This window comes from Schistocerca nitens, chromosome 2, assembly GCF_023898315.1.
Source record: "Schistocerca nitens isolate TAMUIC-IGC-003100 chromosome 2, iqSchNite1.1, whole genome shotgun sequence".
NCBI classification, from domain to species: domain Eukaryota; kingdom Metazoa; phylum Arthropoda; class Insecta; order Orthoptera; family Acrididae; genus Schistocerca; species Schistocerca nitens.
In genome coordinates this window covers 185,625,589-185,652,327 of record NC_064615.1, presented here as the reverse complement: position 1 = coordinate 185,652,327, position 26,739 = coordinate 185,625,589, and the positions used below count along the sequence as shown (strand labels likewise).

The window sequence follows — 26,739 nt, the reverse complement described above, 5'->3', positions numbered from 1 at the left end:
CACTGAAACACGTTGGCACGGCGCACAAACACTGATGATTCGACGGCACAGGTGAACGTAGGAGTGTGACGGTGAACACTAACACAAACACGACGGCACACACACGAGAAACTGATGGCGATGATCTACTGCGCGCGAATGTCCACGTGACGTGTACGAGTCCAGGGACCTGCCAAGAGGGGAAGAGGGGTGAGGGGGAGGAAGAGGGGAGAGCAGAGATGCCAATGGCAGAGGAGATGGGAGGAGGAGTAGAGAGACGGGGGTAGGGGAAGCCCGGGGGAGGAGTCGGGAGAAAGGGAGGAGGGAGGGAAGGGGGAGAGAAGGGAGAGAGGGTGCCCAAAGGAAACAAACACAAGAAGAGGGGGGAGGATCAAAGTTGATAGGAGGGATAGATAGAGGGGAGGAGGGCATAATCAGGGAGGGGGAGCTGGCGGAAGCCACCTTGGGAGAGGGCGTGGAGAGTGAAGGGATGGAGAGGAGGTGGGACATGGAGGTACAGGCGCGGCAGCGGACGGGGGCGGGAGAGGATGGGAGAGACCAGCGGGTGAGCAGGATCGAGTTTGTGGGAGGTGTAGAGGATCCGTATCCGTTCGAGGGAAAGGAGGTGGGGGAAGGGAATTAGGTCGTACAGGATCCGTGTGGGGGAGGGGAGACGGATGCGATAGGCGAGGCGAAGAGCATGGCGTTCCAGGATCTGAAGGAATTTGTAAAAGGTAGGGGGAGTGGAGATCGAGGCAGTGTGGGCATAGCAAAGGATAGGGCGAATGAGGGATTTATAGGTATGGAGGATGGTAGAGGGGTCCAGACCCCAAGTTAGGCCAGAGAGGTGTTTGAGGAGACAGAGGCGGGAGCGTACCTTGGCTTGGATGGCCCAGAGGTGGGTGGTCCAGGAGAGGCGACGGTCAAGGGTGACACCAAGGTACTTAAGGGTGGGGTGAGGGCGATAGGACGGCCATAGATGGTGATGTAGAAGTCGAGTAGGCGGAAGGAAGGAGTGGTTTTGCCTACTATGATCGCCTGGGATTTGGCAGGATTGACCTTAAGCAACCACTGGTTGCACCAAGCGGTGAACCGGTCAAGATGGGATTGGAGAAGGTGTTGGGAGCGCTGGAGGGTGGGGGCAAGGGCAAGGAAGGCAGTGTCATCGGCGTTCTGGAGAAGGTGAATGGGGGGTGAAGGCGGCGGCATGTCCGCCGTATACAAGAGGTACAGAAGAGGGGAGAGGACGGAACCCTGGGGCACACCGGCGGAGGGGAAAAAGGTGTAGGAATCCATGTTGTGGACGGTGACGTAGGAAGGACGGTGGGAAAGAAAGGAGCCGATCAGACGGATGTAGTTAATAGGAAGGGCGAAGGTTTGGAGCTTGAAGAGGAGACCGGAATGCCACACGCGGTCATAGGCTCGTTCAAGGTCAAGGGAGAGGAAGATGGCGGAACGACGGGAATTAAGCTGTTCGGAGAGGAGATGAGTGAGGTGAAGGAGAAGGTCATCGGAAGAGAAGGACGGCCGAAAGCCACACGTAACGGGAAGGAGGCGGTGCTGGCGGAGATGCTGGTGGATGCGTCGGGTGAGGATGGATTCCAGGACCTTGCTGAAGACCGAGGTAAGGCTGATGGGACGGTAGGAGGAGACACCGGATGGCGGTTTACCGGGTTTAAGGAACATGAGAGTTGCGTCTAAATGACGTGCACTTGTCCCGCACATTCGTCGACTGCTATCGAGTATCGCATTGAGTTTTGTGGATGTTATGTACCGGGTGATCAAAAAGTCAGTATAAATTTGAAAACTTAATAAACCACGGAATAATGTAGATAGAGAGGTAAAAATTGACACGCATGCTTGGAATGACATGGGGTTTTATTAGAACAAAAAAAAAAGAACTTCACAAAATGTCCGACAGATGGCGCTGGACAGCAAAACGTCAGTGACTGCGCATGACAATTGTGTATAAAAGGAGCTGTCTCATTACAGCTCCTTTTATACACAATTGTCATTCTCTCTCTGAGAATCAAATGCGCCAGCAGTCGCAGCATGTTGACGTTACCTGAAAAGGCGCTTTCAGTGGAGCTGTATTATCACAATGGGGAATGTGCTAGTTCAGCGTTACGATCCTATCGCCATAGGAAGGGGATTCGATCGGGTAAAGGTCCGTTGACAAATGCAGCTGTGGCGAGAATGATTTCGAAGCCACGGGTCGTTTAGACGATAGACCCCGTAGTGGCCGACCGAGCACAAGGCGTAATGCTACTGAGACAGTTCAGGAAGAAATGGGGACTGTAGCGGGTTCGTCTATGCACGGGGAAGTCAGCGCTCGTGCAGTCGCACGTCGCACCGGCATTCCGTACACTACTGGTTGGTAGGCACTTACGCGTACCCTCCGATGCTATCCGTACAAAATCTATCGGCATCATGAACTGTTACCTGGCGATTTAGTGAAGCGGAGGGCATTTGCGGTGTGCGCGTTTCAAAAGATGGTGGAAGATGACGATTGGTTGAGTAACGTGTTGTGGACCTACGAAGCTCATTTCACGCTCCGAGGGTCTGTCAACGACCACAACTGCAGAATTTGGGCAACCGAAAATCCCAACTGTCGTGGAAACTCAATTGCGCGACGAGAAAGTCACGGTATGCGTTGGATTTACCACATCTACCGTTATCGCGCCTTTTTTCTTCGAGGAAATGCGTGATTCTGGTTTTGTAACTGCTAACGTGACGGGTGAGAGGTACGCCGGTATGTTACAGAATCGCATCATCCCCAGCCTGGCTGATAAACACCTGCTGGAACGTACGATATTTATGCAGGATGGCGCTCCACCCCATATTGCTAGACGCGTGAAAGATCTCTTGTGCGCGTCGTTTGGTGAATATCGTGTGCTCAGCCGCCACTTACGTCATGCTTGGCCTCCCAGGTCCCCTGACCTCAGTCCGTACGATTATTGGTTTTGGGGTTACCTGAAGTCGCAAGTGTATCGTGATCGACCGACATCTCTAGGGATGCTGAAAGACAACATCCGACGCCAATGCCTCACCATAACTCCAGACATGCTTTACAGTGCTGTTCACAACATTATTCCTCGGCTACAGATATTGTTGAGGAATGATGGTGGACATATTGAGCATTTCCTGTAATGAACCTCATCTTTGCTTTGTCTTACTTTGTTATGTTAATTATTGCTATTCTGATCAGATGAAGCGCCATCTGTCGGACGTTTTCTGAACTTTTGTATTTTTTTGGTTCTAATAAAACCCCATGTCATTCCAAGCATGTGTGACAATCTGTACGTCTGTATCTACATTATTCCGTGATTTATTCAGTTTTCAAATTTATACTGACTTTTTGATCACCCGGTATGTGAAGAGGGGAAGTAAGGTTGGTTGAGGAGTGCTTAGGGGGAGGAAGGGATTCACTCGAAGCTGATTCGGTAATGACTATGCACTGTGGTCGTGTTGATACAACGCTAGCAGCTAGGAAACGTTTTTGTAAGGGAGAAAATAATGTCAGTTGGATCTTATCAATTCAATGTCAGTTAATTACAGATCAGCGGTAGAAGCCTTTCATTTAAACATCAGTGTAGAAAGAAGGATTTGTAGTTAACACTTTGCCGTCCGCACGTCACGTAGAAATTTATTCGCTTGGCGCCGACAGTGACAAGTCGGATTACTTGGCTTGTCGCCGGCCGCTTGTCACCTTTCCGTTGATGACAAGCTTCAAACCCATTGACTTTTGCGCGCTTTCATTTTCCGGAGATCCTCTATTTTGCTGTATCGTTCCACAAACTCGAATTTTCTTCTCAAGTAACTTCTCTGCAAGTTCTACACTGTTATAATAATTATCCATGCAGAGGTGATGCCACGTTCCATCAGAAGGTGTCAATAGTTCCGTCACTGTTTTTGCTAAAGGCTGTCCAGCGCCGGAATATATCTTGAATGAGGAAATGTATCCCGTACTCGAATCACACAGCATCCGAATGAGTATGCCGTATTTCGAAAGTTTCGACGGATTAAAATTTAACCGTACTCGCCACTGTATCATTCCTTCATCAACTGACATGTTTTGACTTAGATTAAACGTTTCTTTAAACTTTTTGGAAGAATAATCAATTACGAATTGCACTTTGACAAGCCGGTCGGCACTATCCAGTTTATTGTTGCTGTCGGAAAAATGTAAAAAATGATAATATTTGTCTGAATCAGTTGGGGGACATCGTGTTGCGAAATATCGGTGTGTCTATCAACGGATTCGTTGACCAATAATAATTGATCCTTGCTTTTCTTACAATTCCTATGGGATAGCAAGCTCAAACCATTTTCTAAGTTCGGGTCCCGTAACATTGACAAATTTGGCAGTTTTTTAATCCAGTTTCCTTCCATTGATATTTTGACTGCAGTACTTTTTGGTTTCGTTGCTAATATATTGAAATAGATCGTTCCCAATATATAATTGTACGACATCCTCGACGCTCTGTGTATCTTCGGGAAATATGTTTGGACTCGGGGATCCTTCAAATTTATTATTGGTCCTCGGCAAATCAAAGTCTGACCACTGTGAACTGTCTTCTTCGTCTGATTCAGCCAAATCAGTTGGCAATCGTAGCGTACGCCGCACTCTTCTTGGACGTATTTCACTGTCTTCCTACGATTCTGCTTCACTTTCATTTTTTTTAATATCCAATATCTTCTTCCCAATCGGCCAAGTCGTCGGGAATGACAGACAAGACGTCCATGCATTCATCGTAAATAATCCTATTGTCTTTTTCGTCCGCCTTGATGAAAGGGCACAAGTACTTATAAAAACAAAACACTTGTTGACATGTGTAACTTATTGTTACCTAAACAAAACACCAACAGAATGCAAAAGATACTAACGTACTGTCGCCGGCCACTGTGGGATACTATGCAGACGACACCACCGTGGTGTCGCCGGCCGTTGACCGCTATTTCCCGCACGACACCACTGTGCTATCGCCGGAGGCATAGTGTTAATACGGGATAAATCATAAAGTCTTCTGTTGTCGTGTTTGAATTAACTGTCGATTCAGTTGTGATACAAAATCTATTCTACAAATGTCTTCCAGTCACAAATGGTTCAAATGGTTCTGAGCACTATGAGACTTAACTTCTGAGGTCATCAGTCCCCGAGAACTTACAACTACTTAAACCTAACTAACCTAAGGACTTCACACACATCAATGCCCGAGGCAGGATTCGAACGTGCGACAGTAGCGGTAGCGCCTAGAACCGCTCGGCTACTCCGGCCTGCCTTCCAGTTACACCATGTCGTCATTATTAAAGTGCAACTACCCATAGAGGTCCAGCGTGGGCTGTAATTATCGTATGGTAGCGAAACTCGGTAGACACGACAATGTGCTACCGATTTACCCTGGAAAAAAATTGGTTCCAGTTTTGGTCACCAGATGCAAATCTGGCGTTGTGAATGCAACAAAAAAGTATAGAAAAGTTCGCATATGAAGTGGATTAGGAACAGTACATGAGCAGGAAACGTAAAACAAGTGACAAAGGCATATGCTGATTTTTCTATCAACCGCCACTTACGCAGTTTGATCAGATCGAGCACTAGAGACGTCGACGAGGTACTACATCCATAGAACGACGTGATCGATAACGGCTTGCAGAAGTTTCGGTGGGATCTGAGCAACGTATTCCTGTTTATTGGCCTTCAGATCAAGTACAGACCGAACACAACCCTGGTAAACGCATTCTTTTACACATCCCCAGGGCCAAAAGTCACATGGATTCAGATCAGGTAATCTTGCACGCCATACATTTGGAAAGCATCTGGAGATAACACGTTAGTGGAATGTTGCATTAATTTCACTGGGCAAGCGACATGTGGTGTTTTTTGCCTCATCTTCTATGAAAATGATGGTTTCCACACACAGTTGTGTTCTTTCAAAGCAGGAATCACTTGCTGTAAGGGGAGGTCTTGACGGTGTACGGACATCACGGTACACATGACATGCCCTCTCGGTATATTCTCTTCAAAGAAGAACGGACCAAAAACATAGGTGCTTGTGAATCCCCACCACAAAGGTACATACGGCGAGTCTTTCGTGCACAACACGCGGTTTAACAGTACCTCAAACTCGGTAGGTCTGTGTTTTTACGGCTCTCTGTACTGTAAAATGTGCCTCGTCATTCCATGGAATATTACCTCGCCGCATGTCATCAACTTCAATCCGTGACAGAAAAGAGCAAATTCAGAACGTTGCTGCAGATCATGAGGTTTCAGTTGCTACACCGTCTGGATCTTGTATGGGTACCAGTGCAAAGTAGACAGCAAAACTTTCCGTACTGTTGACCGTGGGATGGACAATCCTGACACTGCACGAGCACTGACACTACCCGGGGCACGTGCTGCATGGTCAGTTACTGCAACAGCAACCTCGTCAGTAACTTCCACCGGGATAGGACACCCTCCTCTTCCAGGTGCCACACCAAGCTCACCGGCGTTTTCGAATTTCATTATCTTCTTCTTTAAACCACGTAATGACATCGGGTCTCTCCTCAGACTTTCAGTCGGCGATACTCTGCCAATGCAGCACTGTAATTGCTACCGTTCGCAGAAAACAGTTTCACTAACAGCGCACGGTCTCTCTTCTCAATAGTCATACTGTTCACTCACGTTACGGCTTGTCATATGACAGCGTGGATGTATTACCATCATAGAAACAATGTACAGCGCCAATTTCAAAATTGGAACTAATTTTTTCGAGTGTAAAAGGTCCAGCATTAATGCATAAGCATATTAACCAAGTTTCGCTGCCATAGGATAATTACAGCTCACATCGGGCCTCCGTGAGTAGGTACATTTTAATTATAACCAGCCAGTATTTACAGAGTATTACGTGCTCTCCACACCTGAATAATGAAATGCAATGCTAGTAGAGGTACTCCAGGAACAGTGAATGTAGAATCCAAAAACGTGTGTAATTGCTTCGGTGGAAAAATAAACAAGGAAATTTGTTGCAAAGGATACACGTCATTCTTACTAAAAAACGAAAGTTATCTCACAACTTTAGCACTTGACACATATATTCAGTGACTGTTTGAAATTAATTGTATCAGCACGTCATTTAAAATTCATTACCACGTTATATCCGCGCTGTTAATGTGGATGTGGTTTAAACCACCATTCTAACAACTTGTTCATCCAAATTCACCGTATTGAATAAACTCACTCATGAGAAACAGCGCTCTTATAAATATATAACTTCGATTACTACAGAACACGATAAGAAAATTCCAGAACCTTCTACAAATGGAAGAATGTATGAAATATATTTGAATATACCAGGACGTGAACCTACTCCTTCGACTTCACAGCTGCAATCCTCCATCTACTACAGTACGGTGAACTATTAGCATTACATTTTACACTTTCGTCTTAGGATATCCTGAAGACTTTTACCACCGAAACGTCATTAACTGACATTTAGTTATAACAAATCGTACCAAGAGTGACGTGTATGTGACAGCATGTATTCACAGGACGTAGGTAAAAGCGACGTATTCCAATATGACGCCTTCAAAATTCTTAATTTTTCGATTGCTACCGAATTCGTGTTCGTATCGTGTGTTACGGAAGACACGTCATTTTGGAGTCACTTCCCAGTAAGTTGCAAGAGGCACAAGCTTCACCCAAACATCTGATCAGAAAGTGAGGAGTATGAAAAAGAGCTTAGGTGAAATGGAAAGTGAGAAAACCAAAAAGTGGTGTGGAATAGAATGTGATAGACGGGGAAGAATTACTTTCATCAAAGAATATGAACTGAGGAATAGAAACGGAAGAGGGGACAAGAAAATGGAACTTTTTAAAGAGAGGTACAATGTAAGAATATTGAACGGGAGGGGGCTACAAAACGTGACAGAAGGCGGGGAATGACATTTAGTAAAAAATAAAAGGATTGGGGAACGGAAATAGAACAGGGGAGTGAGATCTAGAACTATTTAACAGAGGCAGTACGTAAGAAAGGTAAGGAATTCTGAAAGTGATGTGGTGTAGACTATGACACCAAGGTGAGGAACTATGGGCTGGTATATGGAAATGGAGCAGTAGCCAAGAATCTGGAGCTCTTTAATGGTTTTCGTCTGTTATTAGTAAATCATAAGAGAGAAAACAGTATTTAGAAAATGAGTAGAAAAAAAGGAATACATGATTTAAAATATTTTACTTACACAGATATTTAGAAATCAGATTTTGTGTAAAAAAAGGATACTATGGATACTTTGATGATAGGTTTACAACTATGACTAAAAATAACAAGAAATTCAGAAAAGTGAAGGAAGAGGTACATCACAGTGGAAAATGGGAGCACAGGTAAAACGAAAAGACAAATTAAGAAAGCTTTCGAACAAGAGCAAAGCACTGAAGGGAAGTTGATAATTAGGGAAAAGAAGCAAAAAAGAACGAAATACTTAAGGTTATTGAAATGAGTGTACAAGTAAGGAAAGACAGTGGTAAGGAACGGGTAAGAATAATTGACGGGAGACGGCATTTAATCAATGAGACGAGGAAATGCAATTAACAGGTACGAAAGGAAGTGAAGCACGTTTTGCATAGAAACATCATCGAAAGACGAAGGAACAAAAATGTAGACTGGCTCATGTATGGGGTCTGAACGACCACAAATACGATCCAAGAAACGGAAGGGTGGAATAGGAAAAGACAAAGAAATCATATAAATGTACCTACAGCAAAGATTTTCCTTTGGCTCAATGGAGACTTGTAGGAGATCGGAGAAACAGATGCACTCTGCTGTAATGAAGTGGACGCAGGAAGAATGGAAGGTATGTAGTGCAACTCCAGCTCTTAGTCCGCGTCAATCAGAAAGGGACTTTCAGTACTGGCACTCGACTGATAGCTAAGAGAAGTATCCCTAATCGTACATTTCTTCAATACGTCAGTTCCGTTGTAGAACCGTTCTTGTCAAATATTGCGAAAACGGGAACTGCTATTGATACGCGGTTTTCACAGAATGGATTGGTAGTCAGGGGCTTGTCTTGTTAGCCAATAGGCAGTTAGTAATAATGCTTAGAAAGTTGCAAATTTTAGGTGATTTACACTGTACGTATACAGGTTGACTAAAATATGCCGCATTTGTAGGTTGGCATGCAATTCCTCTTCCAGATTCTATGTAATAAAATCACATCGGGTGCATTTTTGAAAACACATGTGTGACAACGAGGAGCTGACAATTCACATCGTGCAGCGCACCGGAATGCACAGAGGAACGTATCACCCACCAGTACCTTACCAGCCGTCATAGCTCACTGAATACACTGGTGGGACATCAAACCCACATGCTATAGTTTGAATCCTCATTAGGTTCTTTTTTTTATTTTTTTAAGACGTCCGTTCCCTAGTTCTCGTCGTTTATTAGGAGGACATAATTTTGTTGCATGACAATAGCTTGTGACATGATAGTGGAATCCATTGAACTGCATGCACGTGTCTACTAAACACGCATAGCACAACAATAACTGTCTAAGGCGCTGCAGTCATAGACTGTGCGGCTGGTCCCAGCGGAGGTTCGAGTCCTCCCTCGGGATGGGTGTGTGTGTTTGTCCTTAGGATAATTTAGGTTAAGTAGTGTGTAAGCTTAGGGACTGATGATCTTAGCAGTTAAGTCACATAAGATTTCACACACATCACACACAACATTAACTGGTTCTGTCAATTTCATGTTGGGCGTCTTGCCAATGAAGTACGCAACCGATTAATATGTCAATATACTTTTCGTACTGGGTGCAACCGATAACTAAACTGCTGCTATTGTTGCTCCTGTGTATGCTGCAAGGTATCATAAAAGGCACGATCTCTATAAGATTGTTTTTCGTCACCTGGAGCAACGCCTTCGGGTAACCAGTAGTCTTCGCCCACAAGTATTGGACACAGGTCGTCCAAGGACAAAACGTACTCCACACACAGGGATGCGATTCGTGAAACCGTTTACCAGTCACCTCGGCGAAATATCCGTGATCTTGCAAGGCAGTTCCAGTTGAAGTATTGCACGATGAAGAACTGCATCCATATCATTACACGTTAACTCAGCACCAGGATCCAGAAGACTGCATTCAACGAGTACAGTTCTGTGAATGGCTTTTGCACTAAGGGGAAGATAACGAACATTTTATAAACATTCTATATGCACTGACGGATCTTGCGTCACTCGTGAAGGTATTTCCAACCTCCACAACAGCCATTATTAGTCAGAACACCTCCCACATGTCACCCGCAAACATGGCTTTCAGGCACGCTTTGACGTAAACTTGTGGGGTGGAATCTGAGAGAAGTGCTTTCGGGTCCTTACCTATTTCCGTGCAAGTTGACTGCCCTAATCTGTCGTATGTTTTTTTGCAGTAATTTGACTGACATATTAGAAAACGTTCCACTCGTGTTTGGCGACAGCTATGGTTTCAGCATAATGATGCACTGCTACACTTTGGAATGAATGTGTGTAACTATTTAAATGAAGCATTTCCAGGGAAATGAATTGGTTGTGAAGGTTCAGTGCTCTGGCCTCCATATTCCCCGGACCTTGATCCACTACAATTTTTGTTTCTGGGGGCACTTCAAGGAACGAGTTTATAGTACACCACCAATGCACGTACACGACCTAAAAGCTCGCGAGTATGCCACTTCGGCAAAGGTGGATGCAGGTGTGTTGCGCAGAGTCCAGAAAAGTATGACCCAGCAACAGGGGAAGTTTCCAGAATGAGATTTTTCACTCTGCAGCGGAGTGTGCGCTGATATGAAACTTCCTGGCAGATTAAAACTGTGAGCCGGACCGAGACTCGAACTCGGGACCTTTGCCTTTCGCGGGCAAGTGCTCTACCAACTTTTTTTTTTAAAATCTCATTTTGTTCGTTATAGTTCGTTTCAATTGTTCGTGGCGGACGTCCTCTGACGCCTATTGAAGTTCGTTATTGATCCATTCACTTAGTTTTTTTATTACAGAGGGCAGCTAACCCTCTGACCGAACATGCTGAGCTGCCGTGCCGGCAACTGAGCTACCCGAGCACGCGTCACGACCCGTCCTCACAGCTTTACTTCTGCCAATACCTCGTCTCCTACCTTCCAAACCTTACAGAAGCGCTCCTGCGGTCCGGCACACAGTTTTAATCTGCCAGGAAGTTTCATATCAGCGCACACTCCGCTACAGAGTGAATAATCTCATTCTGGAAACATCCCCCAGGCTGTGGCTAAGCCATGTCTCCGCAATATCCGTTTAACAGGGGAAGTTTTTGAGAACGCAAGGTAGTCGCTTTGAGCATCTTCTCTAAAGTGAACGTTGCTCCTATGTGTTAATACTGTCTCTGTGAAAATAAGCCTGGACGTCAAAGATAGAGAATGGAATTACTGTGCTTAGCATAATGTGCAATCTAGTGTACCCTACCTATTAGGTTTTTTGTACCTCACTGGATACAGACGATGTTACTGTATCCACTGTTATTTTATATTGGCTTTATTTGTATCCTAGACGAAACAAAGTGGTCGTTTACGTCTAGAAGACCTCAGTATTATGTCTTAATGTGTAAATAAAGGTCGGTGTAACAGAAAGCAATACACAAGATATAGCATTGTGGAGGTTTAAACTGAATACAATTTGATGGAACTGAAGAAAGAGGGAAGTTTGACGCGAACGCAACTCGAACATCGGTGAGTTTGTCTACCCGTTCCCCACCGCATTGAACTATTGGGGCGGCTCCTGCACAGCGGGGAGTTCATGCTACCTGTTCTTCACCATGCAGCACGCCGATACAGCATAGCCAGAGTCTCTGTTTTTAAATCGCATCTCTATTAGATCTATTGTTGGGAACAGGTTTTGCTAGATACACCTTTGTCTTGACTTGGGATGAGAAATCGCACGCCGACCAACCCCCCCCCCCCCCCTACCCCGCCCATCCACCCACACGTAATATAGGGCGTAATGGGTATAAATGCAAATATTTCTACTGCTGAGTGCGGATGGTTTACTCAACACCACTACACCAGTATTTCCGTCATTTGCAGGCCAGTAATTATAGTTATTACAAGTTGTATGTTTTTAGGTTGGTTAATACCTCGAAGTATATGTGGCAAGAAGAAGCCGTAAATGCTTATTTTGTCCTGGGTAGCAGGTCAGGTGTAGAAGGGTGGAGGCGTGAACGGCAAACAGTCTATACTGGTAGGTGCAGTCCACTTAGTGATGCAGTTACGACTGTACGGAAAACATCAAGCAGTAAATTACGTGAGGTATTAGTGAGACGATTGTTAAACGCAGAGAAAAAACAACCAACTCACTGATAGGCGTACATAATAAAGCACCACATATAAAAAATATCTACAATTATATCCGTTACACTCTGTATACACAAAAGTTTTAGATATTTTCGGTCAATGCGCGAAACATTTTCCTGAAATTAATTAAAAGTATGTTCAAGCTGCTCTCCCTCCTGCATTCCGCTCTCCGTTGAGGCAAAAACATATGGAGCTTATTATAGGTATTACTTTTTTGTTTCACTCTCTACTCCAAGAAGAAGAAGCAGAAGAGAGTCATTTGTGATTCGGCTAATTGTAGAGTCGCAGTTCTTTGCAGCCAACGGAGAGACGAGCCTGCATTGGGGCAGTGGAGTACCCAATTTGAGAATAGGACGGAAGGAGTGACCAATATGGGATTCACCTCGCTAAGAGAAACCGCTAAATATCTTTGGCTGTAAAGGGGAGGAGGCTAAGCCCATTTCCACTTTATTTCAGGAACAATTTTGTACTTTGTCCCAAACAATAAATGAGTACATACCTGACTCCTAGTATATCAGGTGAAGAATTAAATTCGCTCACGAGAGCAACTGTCCACCACGTAGATCTAGGTTTATCGTGATGTTCCAAAACAACCCGAGGCAAATGCTAAGATTACTGCTTTGAATAGACCACTGCCGAATTTTTGCTCCATCCTTGACAATTTAAATTATGAAGTATGTAGTAGCATACTACTTTCTACCGTGAACGTAGGGAAGCAGAAGCGGCAGCCGTTCTAAACAAGGACCTAATGGAGACGATTTGCCGTTGAATTTGTCCGACCTGGTATGTAGTGTCAAGTATGTTTCCGTATCATGTGCATGACTGTGATGAGTGTTTGTACAATACAGTTGATTTTGTGTTGTTACGGTGAGGGGAAGAGAGAGGATGGAATCCCATGCCAGCACATAGCGTACTCCTCGTGAGTAGCAACAAGGAGGCGTCAAACTCATTTTCCCCATTTGACGGACGGATCACCAGGACGTTGGTGCATAGACTGATAATCAGCACCACATCTGTGCCCCATTGCCGGCCAAACTCTGCCAATGAAAATGTCATCCACCACCGGGATTCGAACCGGCTTATTTCCGAGTCGAGCGCTACTGCACAGGCGCACCGAGGTGAGTGATGACTACAAGGCCATGGTTAAATTCCAGTTAATAGAAAAGCACAATCATTGCTCACGCCCTTCCTTGCAATGTTACATTGCTCCTTTCAGTGTCAAAACAATTTTTTCCTTATTTGGCACGACTGCAAGATCCAAACATGATGAGTATTTTGTCGTCGTGGATCTGACGCTAATTTCTATGTCCGGATGTCCTTCTGACATTAGAATGTTATGGGAGAGACCACCTGTCTGCCATTGCGTGTTCTTCTATTTTGTCTCAGACTGATTATCAGTCTTATACCCAGATGCAGAGGTAGGTGCACAAACCCGAGTTCAAATATAACATAAATATCAAGCTGGCTATGGTAACAGGCCATCGAAAGCTAATGGTCTACTACGTCTTATGCTGAACGAGCAGACCTCAGAAATGACTGACTCTTTCTATGTTCTCAACAAAGACTACTGAATACTTTCCAATAGTAAGTGTTTCTGAAGCTGCTAGTAACCAAACGATGATCATCTGTATATAACAGCATCAAAATCGTCTTCGATTCAAGATCACAGTTTATTGACAAATATTACCGAGGGATAACTAAAAATGTCCGTTTGACGTCGTGCTCTTCAAAGAGTAGGGCAAAATCAAAACATTTCTACGTTTAGACTGTCTACATTGTGAATTTATACTGCATGTACAGTAATGAACAATTTTTATTTGACAGTATATTAAGGCTTCGTCCCTTTGCATTTACGGATGGACCACGGAAAGATTGATGAACTTTTATTCTATGTGCTAATTGTTATTAGTCTACTTTGGTCCACGCGATAACTGCGAGACCTGTATGCAGAGTATTCAAAACTATTCGTAGTACCCAACATTTACGCCGGTTTCTGGAATTTTAAAATTATGTTTTCGTGAGAAATACAATTTCTTCCAGTGCCTGACCTTACTTATATGTTCTCGGTATCCCTTGTTAGTCAGATCTGATGTTGATTACACACGTTACGAAAATTCCGTACAAGTTTTTTAACCCACTTGTTTAGTAGACAAATTACGTTCTCCCAGCCATCATACCATAAACCGAAATCTTTCGTTTGCTCAACCTATAACTAGACTTATCTGTTCGTTCCATTTCATCTCTAAAACATTGTTACTCCAAGCTATGTGCACGACGAGACTTACTCTGGTTCATGAATGCCTCGTCATACGTCTAAGTGCTGGCTTCTATTTGTCAAGAAATATTAGATCAAACATACGTGTGTGGAATCTTTGATGTAATGAATATTGTGATTTATGAAGTATCGACTTGCGAATGTTTTATCTTTGGTTATATCTTGATGTATCTTTGATTGTATGATATTTGATGAAATACAAAACGCATACGCGACATTTAAAGATGCTGGTATCGAAAGCCGGGAAAACCCTTAACTCCAGTTCAACTGAGTATATTTAGCGTGGAGATCGCAGACTGGCTGAACACGTTGCATCACGCCGTATCGTAATACTAGGGGATTGCGATGTATGGTCGCGCCACGCGTTCTGCGTCTCAGGAAGTCGCTGAGGTGAGTATTCCCAACATTCTGATACTGTTTAGGTTCCTTTAGTCGTGTTTGGGTTAGTAATAGCAGTAATATTCCGCAAACGTGCAGTATTATTGTATAGTAAGTATGAGCTTTTGTATTCAAAGAGGTATAATTTTAGCAAGTTCAAAAGTGATTTCAGGACAAGCTTTAAATACATGTATATGACACTAAACTGCAGACTATAGTCATGTCTATTACTTGAAATCATAAACATTGTCATAAAGTGCGTTAGAATGGGGTTTTAAGAAAAATGTGCGTATTTCGGCACCATAATGAAGTGTTACTTTTTAGGACATGACAAAGAGCAGACAGAATGTGGAGTCAAATTTTAGCACTATCAGGTATAAACCTAACCACCACTTCGGAAATCAAGACATAATTTATTCCGAAAGTTCGTGACAGTGATGATTGCAAATATTTTTGCTGCTCGAGCAATTTAAGCTCTGCTATTAGGTGCCAAACTAACCGCCATCTTGGAACTCACGACGTATTCAGAAAATAAACGTACGCCGAACATCACTCGATAAGATACCAAGGCAAATCAAAGACGTTCGATTTTGTTTCCTAAACAATATCTCAACATATCTCATTTAGTTCACATATATTCCGCAAGAGGCGCCACATCAGCGTTGATTCGAACCTAGTTCGTACATTATCCGAAAGAGGCGCTATCACACTCCTTGTTTGGCGTTGCCAACTTCTCTTATGTTCAGAGTAATGCTGAAGAGCCCAGAAAACGCTACGTTTACGTGTGATACAACTTCCGGACGACGAAAATAGAATTTCGAAACCGTTTTTGCCTGTTCTGTTTACATGTGACCCCTGAGTCAATTTTGCTAACCCTTTAAAATGTCGGAAAGATCAGTTTTTCGATCGGTATGCGCTTTACACAAATGCCCTCTGGCCATTAAGTGTTCCGTTTTCCGATTAAGTCAGCACGATAAATTAAACACAAGTGATTAAATTCCTGTTGAGCCTAATACTCGTTCTTCTTCGCGGCACAAAAGTCATTCCACTCACAAGTGAACCTCCCCATCGGAACCCCCCTCAGATTTAGTTGGCACAGTGGATAGGTCTTGAAAAACTGAACACAGATCAATCGAGAAAACAGAAAGAAGTTGTGTGGAACTATGAAAAAATAAGCAAAATATACAAACTGAGTAATCCATGTGCAAGATAGGCAACATCAAGGAGAGTGTGAACGAAGGAGCGCAGTGGTCCCGTGGTTAGCGTGAGCAACTGCGGAATGAGGGGGTCCTTGGTTCAAGTCTTCCCGCGAGTGAGAAGTTTAATTCTTCATTTTCATTTTATGTGACAAACTGTTATGTTTTCATCACTTTTTGGGGGTGATTATCACATCCACAAGAAAACCTAAATCGGGCAAGGTAGAAGAATGTTTTTACCCATTCGCCAAATGTACAAGTTAGGTGGGACGACAACATATTCCTGTCACGTGACGCACATGTCGTCACCAGTGTCGTATAGAATGTATCAGACGTGCTTTCCTGTGGAGGAATCGGTTGACATATGACCTTGCGATCAAATGTTTTCGATTCCCATTGGAAGGGCACGTCCTTTCGTCTACTAATCGCACGGTCGCAAGCTTTTGCGGTGCGGTAGCAAAGCACAACTACTAAACTTATTACAGTGAACAGAGACGTCAATGAACGAACGGACAGATCATAACTTTGCGAAAATAAATAAAGTAAAATTTTCGCTCGACGGAAGACTTGAACCAAGGACCTCTTGTACCGCAGTTGCTCACGCTAACAACGGGACCACGGCGCTCCTTCGTTCACAGTATCCTTCACATTGCATATGTTGCACATGGACTACTCAGTTTGTATATTTTGCTTATTTTTTCATAGTTACACACAACTTCTTCCTGTTTTCTCGATTGATCTGTGTTCAGTTTTTCAAGGCCTATCCACTGTGCCAACTTATAACTCAATCTGAAGGGGGTGTGGTGGGGAGGGTTCCCTTGTCAGATAAACTGACACTTTTAAATGCTTGAATGAACCCGACGATCCAAGCAGATTTCAGAAGCGGTTGGCACGAAAATCGATAATGGAAGAGGAAATACAGCACTTCCTAAATATCTTTTGAAATATTTAAATGACCAGCCAGAAACGGCATTAGAAAACCGTATTATGAAAACCGTTTTTGTGAGCCCCTTGTAAACGTAATAAAAGAGTATCTATTTTTTCCCGTTTACACCAGCTCTATTGTATGCACCTCGTTTGCACTACGTTATAGACAGAACACAATTTATATAGGAACGGAATTTCTGTAAACGGGCGAAATTCAGTACTAGAACTAAGATGTCAGATACAGAAAACTGGTACTATGACGCATGCAAGTATTAATTAAGACGTCAACGGACAGGAAAAACAACAAACAATACGCGCTTTGTTGGAGGTACAGGAGTTTACCGATTCGGCGCCACTGGAAAACGTAGAATATAGAACGGTCAGATTACAGGAGAAACGATGAACTGAGAGGGACTGACGACGAGATCCACAACTCTCTCGACCATGCAGAATACGCTGCTGACGTAAAAAAATGCAACCAATACACAGAGACCATCAAATGTGTTCTCTCAAGAATTTCGCAGAAAATGAGGACGAAACAGTCCGGTACTGTGTCACGTGCTACCATTAACGACACGCGCAGCGACTGTCTTATCAGTTGTACTGTTAACGACAGTAAAACTCCCCTGAATAAAACTGAAGCCCTTTTCAGTAGGCATGGAAACAGGGACACGCTTTTGGAAACAGTTCGAGCAGTCGGCTGACGACCGAAACATGCGAAAAAACGAAGGCGATAATTAAGCCTCGCTACGTCAGCAAGGATAGAATATGTGCAGAGTTAGGTAGGACTATACGGATAGTACGAAACCTATAAAGAAGCAATTGACTCCACCTATATCGAATGTAACCCAGGCATTATGACTTAGGACGCACTCGACTAAGGTGTGAATGCGTATGGTAGAACATTTGCATCGAAGATTCTTAGAGCATTCTCTGACGATATTTAACGTCTTTAGATCAATAATGTTAGGCGAGAAGGTCTTTCAGACGACGAAATCCTTAAACTGATGGAATTAATTGGGTAGGAAGCGGACGGAATTCCTGTCGCACAGTAGGTCTGTCAAAGCATTGAAGAACAGATACAATTACCATAATTTTCTTTTAACTAGTGTAGCATACAGCGAACATAATCTATAATGCTATGATCATCCGATCTGGGGTTAATTGCAGACCATGGGGATTACATTAGCCATTAATTTCCCATACCGTAGCATTTGTTTATCCTGTTGGACAGTGCATTTAGTACATAAATCTTGTAGTGCGTTCTGGACATAGGCAGCAGCCTTGCCTTAATCTCTTTAGTGACTTCTACAGGATGACTAACTTCTTTCCCCAGTCTAATACTTGCAAAGATTTTATGGTGAACGTTTCGAACAACTGCTATGACGTTTTAAATTATGCCATTCTATTGCATTGCATGCCAAAGTTTACTGACACTCTGGTGACATATCGATCGAATATCTACAAAAATCAAGTGAAAGTCCATTTCTATAGCGAGATATTTTCCAGTTGTCTGTCTTAGACAAAATATTTTGTCCATGCTCTGTCTTGCAACTCGGAACCCGCTCTACTCCTCTGTCTCTTAAATAACTGTTTCTCTTTCCTAGTTTTGAGAACTTCGAGTAACTGCTTCAGTATCATAAGAAAGAAAACAGAAAATGTGGAGAGATGATATTTTTATCGAAAAACATGAATAGATAGCCAGCGACTGAACAAACGTAAATAGCTTTGTGGAATGCAATTAATTTTAACATCCTGAGGAGAGGACGGTTACAAGTTTCAGGCACATATACAATGTGCAGGTAATTATTATACTAGTACTTCTTTTTAGTCATGGAAAACACGTCATGTGTTACAGGGATGCTAGAAATGGGGTACAGAAATAAGTAAATAATAGGTATGAATTACATATTTCCCCACTTCCACAGATTTTTATCTTTTATTGAAAGATATATGGAAAACGGAAGGCTGCACAGTGAACCTTGTACCTCGGACGCAAATCAAGCGTTTTATCACTCTCTTAATATGAACTGAGAGAACAGTACCTGTTAATAGCTGCGTTCTCCCTATCATTAACACACTTTAAAACATCTATGAGAACGGTATTTCTGTTTGTGAATTACCATTCTCTGAACTGAAGTCTGGAAGAACTTAGGTCTTAGCTACAGAACAACGTTGTATATTTTAGATGCAAACCGCACGACTAGTGACGGAGGGATGTGTATATGATTCTGAATAGGCAGAAACAGAAATGTTGAAGGTATGAAAGCTTGATTATGTTGGGACGAGGGAAAAAAAGGACCAAGCTGATAGACGCGAAACTGTGGGTAAAGAGAAAACAGCCAGGGACACTTGACACAGGAAGGAACTGATTCAGGTCTATTTTCCACTTACTGATTTAATATACAGGCAAAAAAGAATAAAATAAGTACGTTCTAAATTGTGCATATAATTGAAATAAAAGGAAATCCATTCTGAAGCGGAGATTCAATGCAGCGTTTTTTAGTTCGTTAGATTCTTATTTTTCAGAAGAGGGTGAAAGTATGAACACATGAGACGGAAACAGCACTTCATGACTCCTCCGTCGTCGTCGTCATCATCATCGATGCCAAGAAAGTAACATGCTTTCTTACTAAAAAAGATCAATAAATGTCATAAGTCAGCCTATTTTCTAGGATAAAGATAAAAAGCAAATGATGTTCACGGATCTTAAGACCTAACATAATTGTCTGTGTAATCTTTGATTGTTATCTGTAACTCAAACAATAACGCTGACTAGCTGTAACTACTATGTAAATATACAGAATCACTGAGACACGTCAACTATCAGTCAGATTACCACGTGACTTTATTTTACCAACAAAAAAACAGCGACAATTGACAAAAGGATTCATCAGTGACGCAATATGTATGTCTCGCCCAGCTAGACGTAAGTATACATGAACAGTTAACTAAAATTAAACTCCTCGCGAACAGGCTGTGAAGGCCCTCACCCCACATGCGTCACTGGATGCGGATATGGAGGGGCATGTGGTCAGCACACCGCTCTTCAGGTCATTTTGTCAGTTCACGAGACCAATGGAAGGTTAACTCCATATACAAATATAGTAAAAGTAAATGAAACTTACAAACTGTAATAATCGCAGGTGTACTTGATAATGGCAATACCGCCGAAATGGGCCTATTGAGCGAAATATAGTAAAACTATGAGCAGCTAACTTGGAAGATTCAGTTTAAAATGTCTATATTGATGAACTATTTTGAAAAGCTAAACGGTGAGCAATTATTTGACAGGATAGAGACGTCCTTAAAGGGACACATCTTCAGTTTAATTGGGAATATGAAACGTGACATCGGTTATACAAATCAATCTTTCAGCTGAAACCATCAACTGTATAAGTAGACTCAATCTACCTATCGTGCTTAAATCAACATCGTTTTACATGCTTCTCTCCACACTCTGGTTTCTCTTCTTTTATCTTCCCATGTTTATACGATAGCATGCACATTGTATGGAATTCTGTTTTTGATTAATGATACAGGTTTTTAAACAATACTTAATGTTGAATATGAGACGCCTGAGTGCTGTTCCACGGTTAGACGTATGTGCGACGGGCAGATACGTACCTCTGCGGAGAAGCCTTCGACGAGGATGGCGACCAGCAGGTTGAAGAGCACGTAGTTGCCGAACGTCATAAGAGCCACGAAGTACAGGGCGGCCCAGTGCGTCGTCTTCTCCATGCCATTGAACAACACCACGTTCCAATCTTCCTGCGTCAGGATCTGTGTGACACGCACCAAACGCACACTTACTTTCCGCTTGTACGCTACATTTCTTATCAACAAAGAATTTATCGGATGTACTACAGAAACATCGACTGACTGTTTTAGTGTGACAGTTTAATTTCTTTCGGAATTAGCGGAAGTGTACACGGCGTAGTTATGAAGTTTTAATTATAACCTCGGAAAAATAAAATTAGATAATTATCCATTGTTTTTTGCATGCAAATGTCTCGAATCCTGGTACACAATGAAATCACCACTCCACAGTACCGTATGATGTCTCTAGGCGAGCCAAACCAAAATGGGGAGCCCATTGATAAATTGGTGTATCATGTGGCAATACGTTTTCGGTAGCCGAAGAAATGTTGCAGCTGTGTCAGGCGAATTCTAAACGTTAAAGAAGTTATCTGGATTGGCGTGACACGCCTCGAACTTTTCCGCTGCTGCTGAAAATGAATTTTCACTGATATCCGAATTTATCAATGGTCTCCCCCGTTTTGCTTTGGTTCATCTGACGGCATGCTGAAGCATTATGATGTGGGGTTCCAATACAGATGTTGATACCGTGATGATGTTACAAACATCCAGGAATTATGGAGAAGGGAAAATGTATCAATTTGAGTTAAGGGACCCCTGGTCGGGAAACGAGTAAGTCGATGGTTATAAGCGAAAATCGTTCTGATACCTCTAACAGTGGGCCTTTTCTATTGCAGTCTCTTTATTTTCCACATTTTGGGAGGATGTAACATGGACCCAAACAAGAAAAAATTGTCTAGTAAACACGGGCTTTAAAATGGCTACCGTAAGAGCTCGGAGCACTTGTTCTGTAGAACAGAAGTGTTTCACACTAGCAAAGATGAATAAGTGCTCGTAACTTTTTAGCTATGTACTTTAGCTCCCATGTTTACTGGACAATTTTTTCTCGTTTGGTCCATACTACCACCTCCACTGTCAGAGGCATCAGAAGGATTTTCGCCTGTAACTTTCGACTCGACTTTTTCCGGACTAGGATCCCTTATCTCAAACTGATACATTTACCCTTCTACCATCACCCATGGAAGTTTGTAATGTCATTGCGGAATTACCCTATATGCCACCACACAAAGACTTAACTGCGTAACTTTATTTTTTCGAGGTGGTACTTAAAACTTTATTTGTGATATTACAGCCTTAAACATAATAGTAATTAATTTGATGTCGATTATTTTAATGCCGTTATTGCTCACAGGTATATGATGGAAAACTAGATGGAGATATAAGCTAAGAATGAAATCATTTTCCATAAATTACCAACTACAAATTCAATACGAAGACTAGAAGCATTCAAAATTTCGGGTTTAGGTTAACTGTAGTGTCAGTGATGTACTCTTTATTTCTCGACTTGACTAATAGAACTCTAAATAGCTAGTGGAAATGATTTTCACTTGAAAATTTAAGGTGAATAAGTAATGGAAGTTATACACGGTGGTCACAAACATACTGAAATGCTTGTAAGGGTGTTGCAGAGTGGATTGTGCTGAAAAATATTTGTTAAGAAAGAATTCTATTCGTTGCACCGTTTCAGAGATAATTAGCGTTGAAGTTAGCCAATCAGGCCGTAGCGCACGCAAATTCAACCGTCCGTCAGAAACAATTAGTGTCGGTTGTTGTCAGAGCGTAGATGATAGTGCACGAGATCGCTCAACCTTTCGCCCAGGTTAGACGCTTACTACCATCCCATGTGCAATTGTTGTACAGCTCTCTTGTTCGGATTTAGGAAACCAAACGAAAAACACGTTTGGCGACACTGTACCTGGCGGGCCGCTTGAATTTGTGCGCGCAACGGCCCGATTGGTTAACTTCAGTGCTAATGAACTTTGAAACGGACAACATACCGAATTTTTTCTTTAGAGTTATTTCGCAGCACAACCTACCCTGCAACACTCTTACAAGCTTTTCGGACTGTTTCTGATCACCTTGTGCTAGGGGAAAGAAAGGGCATTTACGGCTTGCTAAGGTACGACTTCGTACAAATACTTTACCCAGTATTTTTCTGACTCATTGGAGTATCCTTATATTGTCACAGTTGAACAGATTAAACCTTATACTGTGACGATAGAACAAATTAACGTGGACTGCGAAGCGTTGTATAATTAAAAATGATATTTAATTTGTATGTTCGAAAATCAATGAATTGTGAGAAATAAAGCTCGCACGAGAAATAAAAGTCGAAGGGAAAAGACTTCATTGATAAAATTTGCAATTGAGAAAAGTAAAGAGAAAGAGAAGAAATTTGCAATTTGATGGACAGATAGTTTTGCACAGCATTCAATTTAAGAATGAACGAAAGCAAGACCTGCTAAACACCAGATGCGGGGAAGACAAATTAGAAGAAATTTTTACAGGGCAGGTAATGTACGAAATAGGCAGGCTTAGCTGGAATACGTGTAGAACTATTCTACCTGACGTTCTTTCCAGAAGAACGAGCTGGCTAGTGGGATGTGTGCCGCCCTCGGAAATAGTTAATCTTGCGAGTGAAGAAGCAGGAGAGAGGAATAACTGAAGAGGACCACAAACATTGGTGTACGTCTCACGGATTCTTCACAGTGTTGGCTGTAGCAGCCATGTACACACGAAGAGGGACTTGGGATTTATAGACTCCAAGCTCTCCATTGCCTTTCGGGGAAAAAGAAAATGGGACAATTTGCAAGGAACACTCTGATACATGCAATCGATTGCGGTTTTTTTTAAGCTGATACTGTAAAAAATCTGCTGAATGCATTTTGCTTCCAAGGAAACTGACGCTTTCGGCTAGGGAAGTATTATTATCAGGGTCGGTCTCTCTCCTTGAAAGTAATGTTTAAATGAAGTGAATTCGAGAAGCTAAAGCTTTTGAATGTACGACAAGCAAGGCCACAGTGTCCGTCTTAATCGATATGAGAGACAAAAGTGCGTTATCATTTTGACCATATTTTGGAAGAATTATTACATTCAAATTTATTTTGTCAACATAAGTGCAATTTCGATGCACAGTTAACTCAGAGATATGAAGTTGCATCCTCTCACAACAACTGCTGACTTCAGATGAACACTTAGTCATTCACCTAGGGAAATGAAGAACTACGATATTAATTGTGACCATTTGATGGTTCACTTGGTTGGACGTTAATTACAAACAAAGTGTCACAGTGAGGGTGCATTTACTGAATAACGCGGAGTAAATATTCACAAAAAAACTTTGATATAATTCATTCCGTGCCATAACGGGTAGGACATGCAGTTTTAGAGCTTGCGGTATTTTTACGGAGTCCAGTACCAAAAGGAATACGACTTGACAAGAATCTGAGGAAGGTGTTACTGTTCCGTCACTTTCCTTGCAACCGATAGAAATCTCCTTCATTTTTACTTGGAATCGGGGACGTGTACAATAAAGATCAAGTAAAAATTGATCAAGTGTAAAATAATTTAAAGAGACGATATTGTCATGGAGTAATATACTATATCATGTTACTGATAGTATCAGTAGCGCCCGCTGTGTAGCATTGATAAATAGCCAGAACTTTGATAAAGATGAAGCAGCGGGGACACTCGAGAGCTGCGGAATGAAGACCGCACAAATAAAACTGCTTTGACCTGTGCGTGCCTTCCAAGTTAAGGAAGATAAATAAACTTGCTGGAAACGAGAGACCTGTTATGGGCAAAGAAAAGAGCTTTCCAAAGTTTACAGAAGCAAGAACAATACGCGCTTCATAACTTCATCAATTCGAAATTGGCCGATGAAGTTTATAGAGTTTCCTCATATTTTTACGGCGTTTCCTGGGGAGCTCTGAGCGACGAACTGCCCATAGCCACTGACTCCCAGATCGTAAACGTTGACATAAGAGCATGGATTCCAGAGGACTCGTTGCCGCAGGAGGGTTTCTGTTTGCATAATCTGAATTTCAGAGTTACCTTACAGTTAATTTTGAGCCGTAGTATGCATTCCTAGTATAAAAATATTTATGAGAACCTCAGGAGTAAGACAATACAGAAGACTCTGAATGAGTATTGTGTCAGAGTGTAGAACGATTAATACAATATAAGAAGTCTGTTCTGTCCGCCCCCGGGAGCTGAGTGGTCAGCGCGACAGAATGTCAATCTTAAGGGTCCGGGTTCGATTCCCGGCTGGGTCGGATATTTTCTCCGCTCAGGGTCTGGGTGTTGTGTTGTCCTAATCATCATCATCATCATCATCATCATCATTTCAATCCCCATCGACGCGCAGGTCGTCGAAGTGGCGTCCAATCGAAAGACTTGCACCTGGCGAACGGTCTACCCGACGGGAGGCCCTAGTCACACCACATTTATTTAGTCCGTTCTGATATAACAAAGCACTTGCCTCTTTACCCATTTGTTTCCTAGGCTATATGGCATAATGACACAAGAGGTGCAATAATATATCATGAGAGAATCTACTACAGTTAACCTCACCGTATTTTGATTCCGTGTTTAATTTCAAAGAAATTACCGTTTGACATCTGACGGACAATACATTAAATCATAATTAATTTTTTAAAGATAAGGTAAACTTATTGTCGTAAAAAACAAGTTATCGTTGAAAGAACTGTTTTAGTCCTTGAGATAACGCTCATAACGCTACGATAATCATTATATCTGCTATTTGTCAAAATTTTCTAACAAATTAATAAGTGATTCGATAGTCAGACTAAAATGTAAGAAACCAGTAGAAATTAATTCAAAACAGCTATTCTCAGTAAATTATAGATCTAGCGTTTCTTTAGAAGTTTGCAGCTTTATAGCAAAAAATAGAATAGAAACACTACAATGTAAACAATAGACAATTTGTATCTTTATATTAATAATGAGTTGAAAATAACTTGCATATTAATCGTGCAGTAAAGAAATTAAAATTTATGTGTTAATCCAACTACAGTGAATTTGAAAGCAGACAAAGTAAACACAAAATTACAATTGTATAGAGAAATTTGAGGCTTACCTGGAAAACTGTGACTGTTGCCCAGAGAATATTGTTAAAGTGTTTCCTATCACAGACACAGTTCGGGTGCCTCGTGATGATTTCGTGACAAGTACATCTTCTGGATCCGTCTGAGAGCATGCAAAACTTACCACCAAACAGGTACATTCCTAAGATACTGCAAGAGACAGAAACACACAATATAAACAGCCCAAAACAAGTGGTGACGAAAAGTACATGTAAAGATGAGTAACTATAGAGGTAAGGTGAGGTAAGCGTGGCAAGAGAGTCGCAGGGACGGTTGGCTGGCTTGTGTCATTGGGAAGGCGACACTGCCCCGACAGGAGGCAATGTTCGCCCCTGGCAAGCACCACCCAACGCCCCGACGTCGCTCCCGTCGTGATAAATACAGAAGCGCTTGCAAAATATCTATTTCTATCTGTCTGCACTGTTACTGTGAGTAAAGACAGAGTTAAAGCAGGGTGTGGAACAAAGTATGTCTTAAGGAAGATTTTCAACAGGCACTCGATACATGTTTATACACGACTCGACTGCAATGTGGCAGAGTGGGGAAGTATAGTACAGGTGTCACACTACGTGAGGAGCAGCACTTTAATACTAAGCGTTCGTCTCTCAGTTACCCAACAACTGTGCAACATGCGACATTATTAATCAGTGGTTGTTGTTGCCGTGAATGCATGTGTTACAGGTCTCCTTTACTTTAATTAGTACTTGGACTGCTTCGGTATACAAACGCTAGTTTTTATTTTCTAGGTATCCATGCGCTAACAGTGGGCATGTGACAGAAATGCTTTATTAATTTTGCACACTAGAAATTCGGAAACCACTACAGCAATCAGTTACGCTCTGAGCACTACAATGGTCCTAATTTTTCGAACATATTTGCAGAGTTAGCTTTTGAAAT

At 42.4% G+C, this 26,739-nt stretch overlaps 1 protein-coding gene across 1 annotated transcript in view; it reads right to left on the bottom strand.

Annotated features, from left to right (window-relative positions):
* The window catches only part of LOC126234906 (voltage-dependent T-type calcium channel subunit alpha-1G), a 790,867-nt gene that overhangs the window by 263,877 nt on the left and 500,251 nt on the right, over positions 1 to 26,739 (bottom strand). The window contains exon 16 of the mRNA XM_049943646.1: positions 20,705 to 20,860. Coding sequence (XP_049799603.1) covers positions 20,705 to 20,860 — 156 coding nt within the window. The remainder of the gene's footprint in view (positions 1 to 20,704; positions 20,861 to 26,739) is intronic.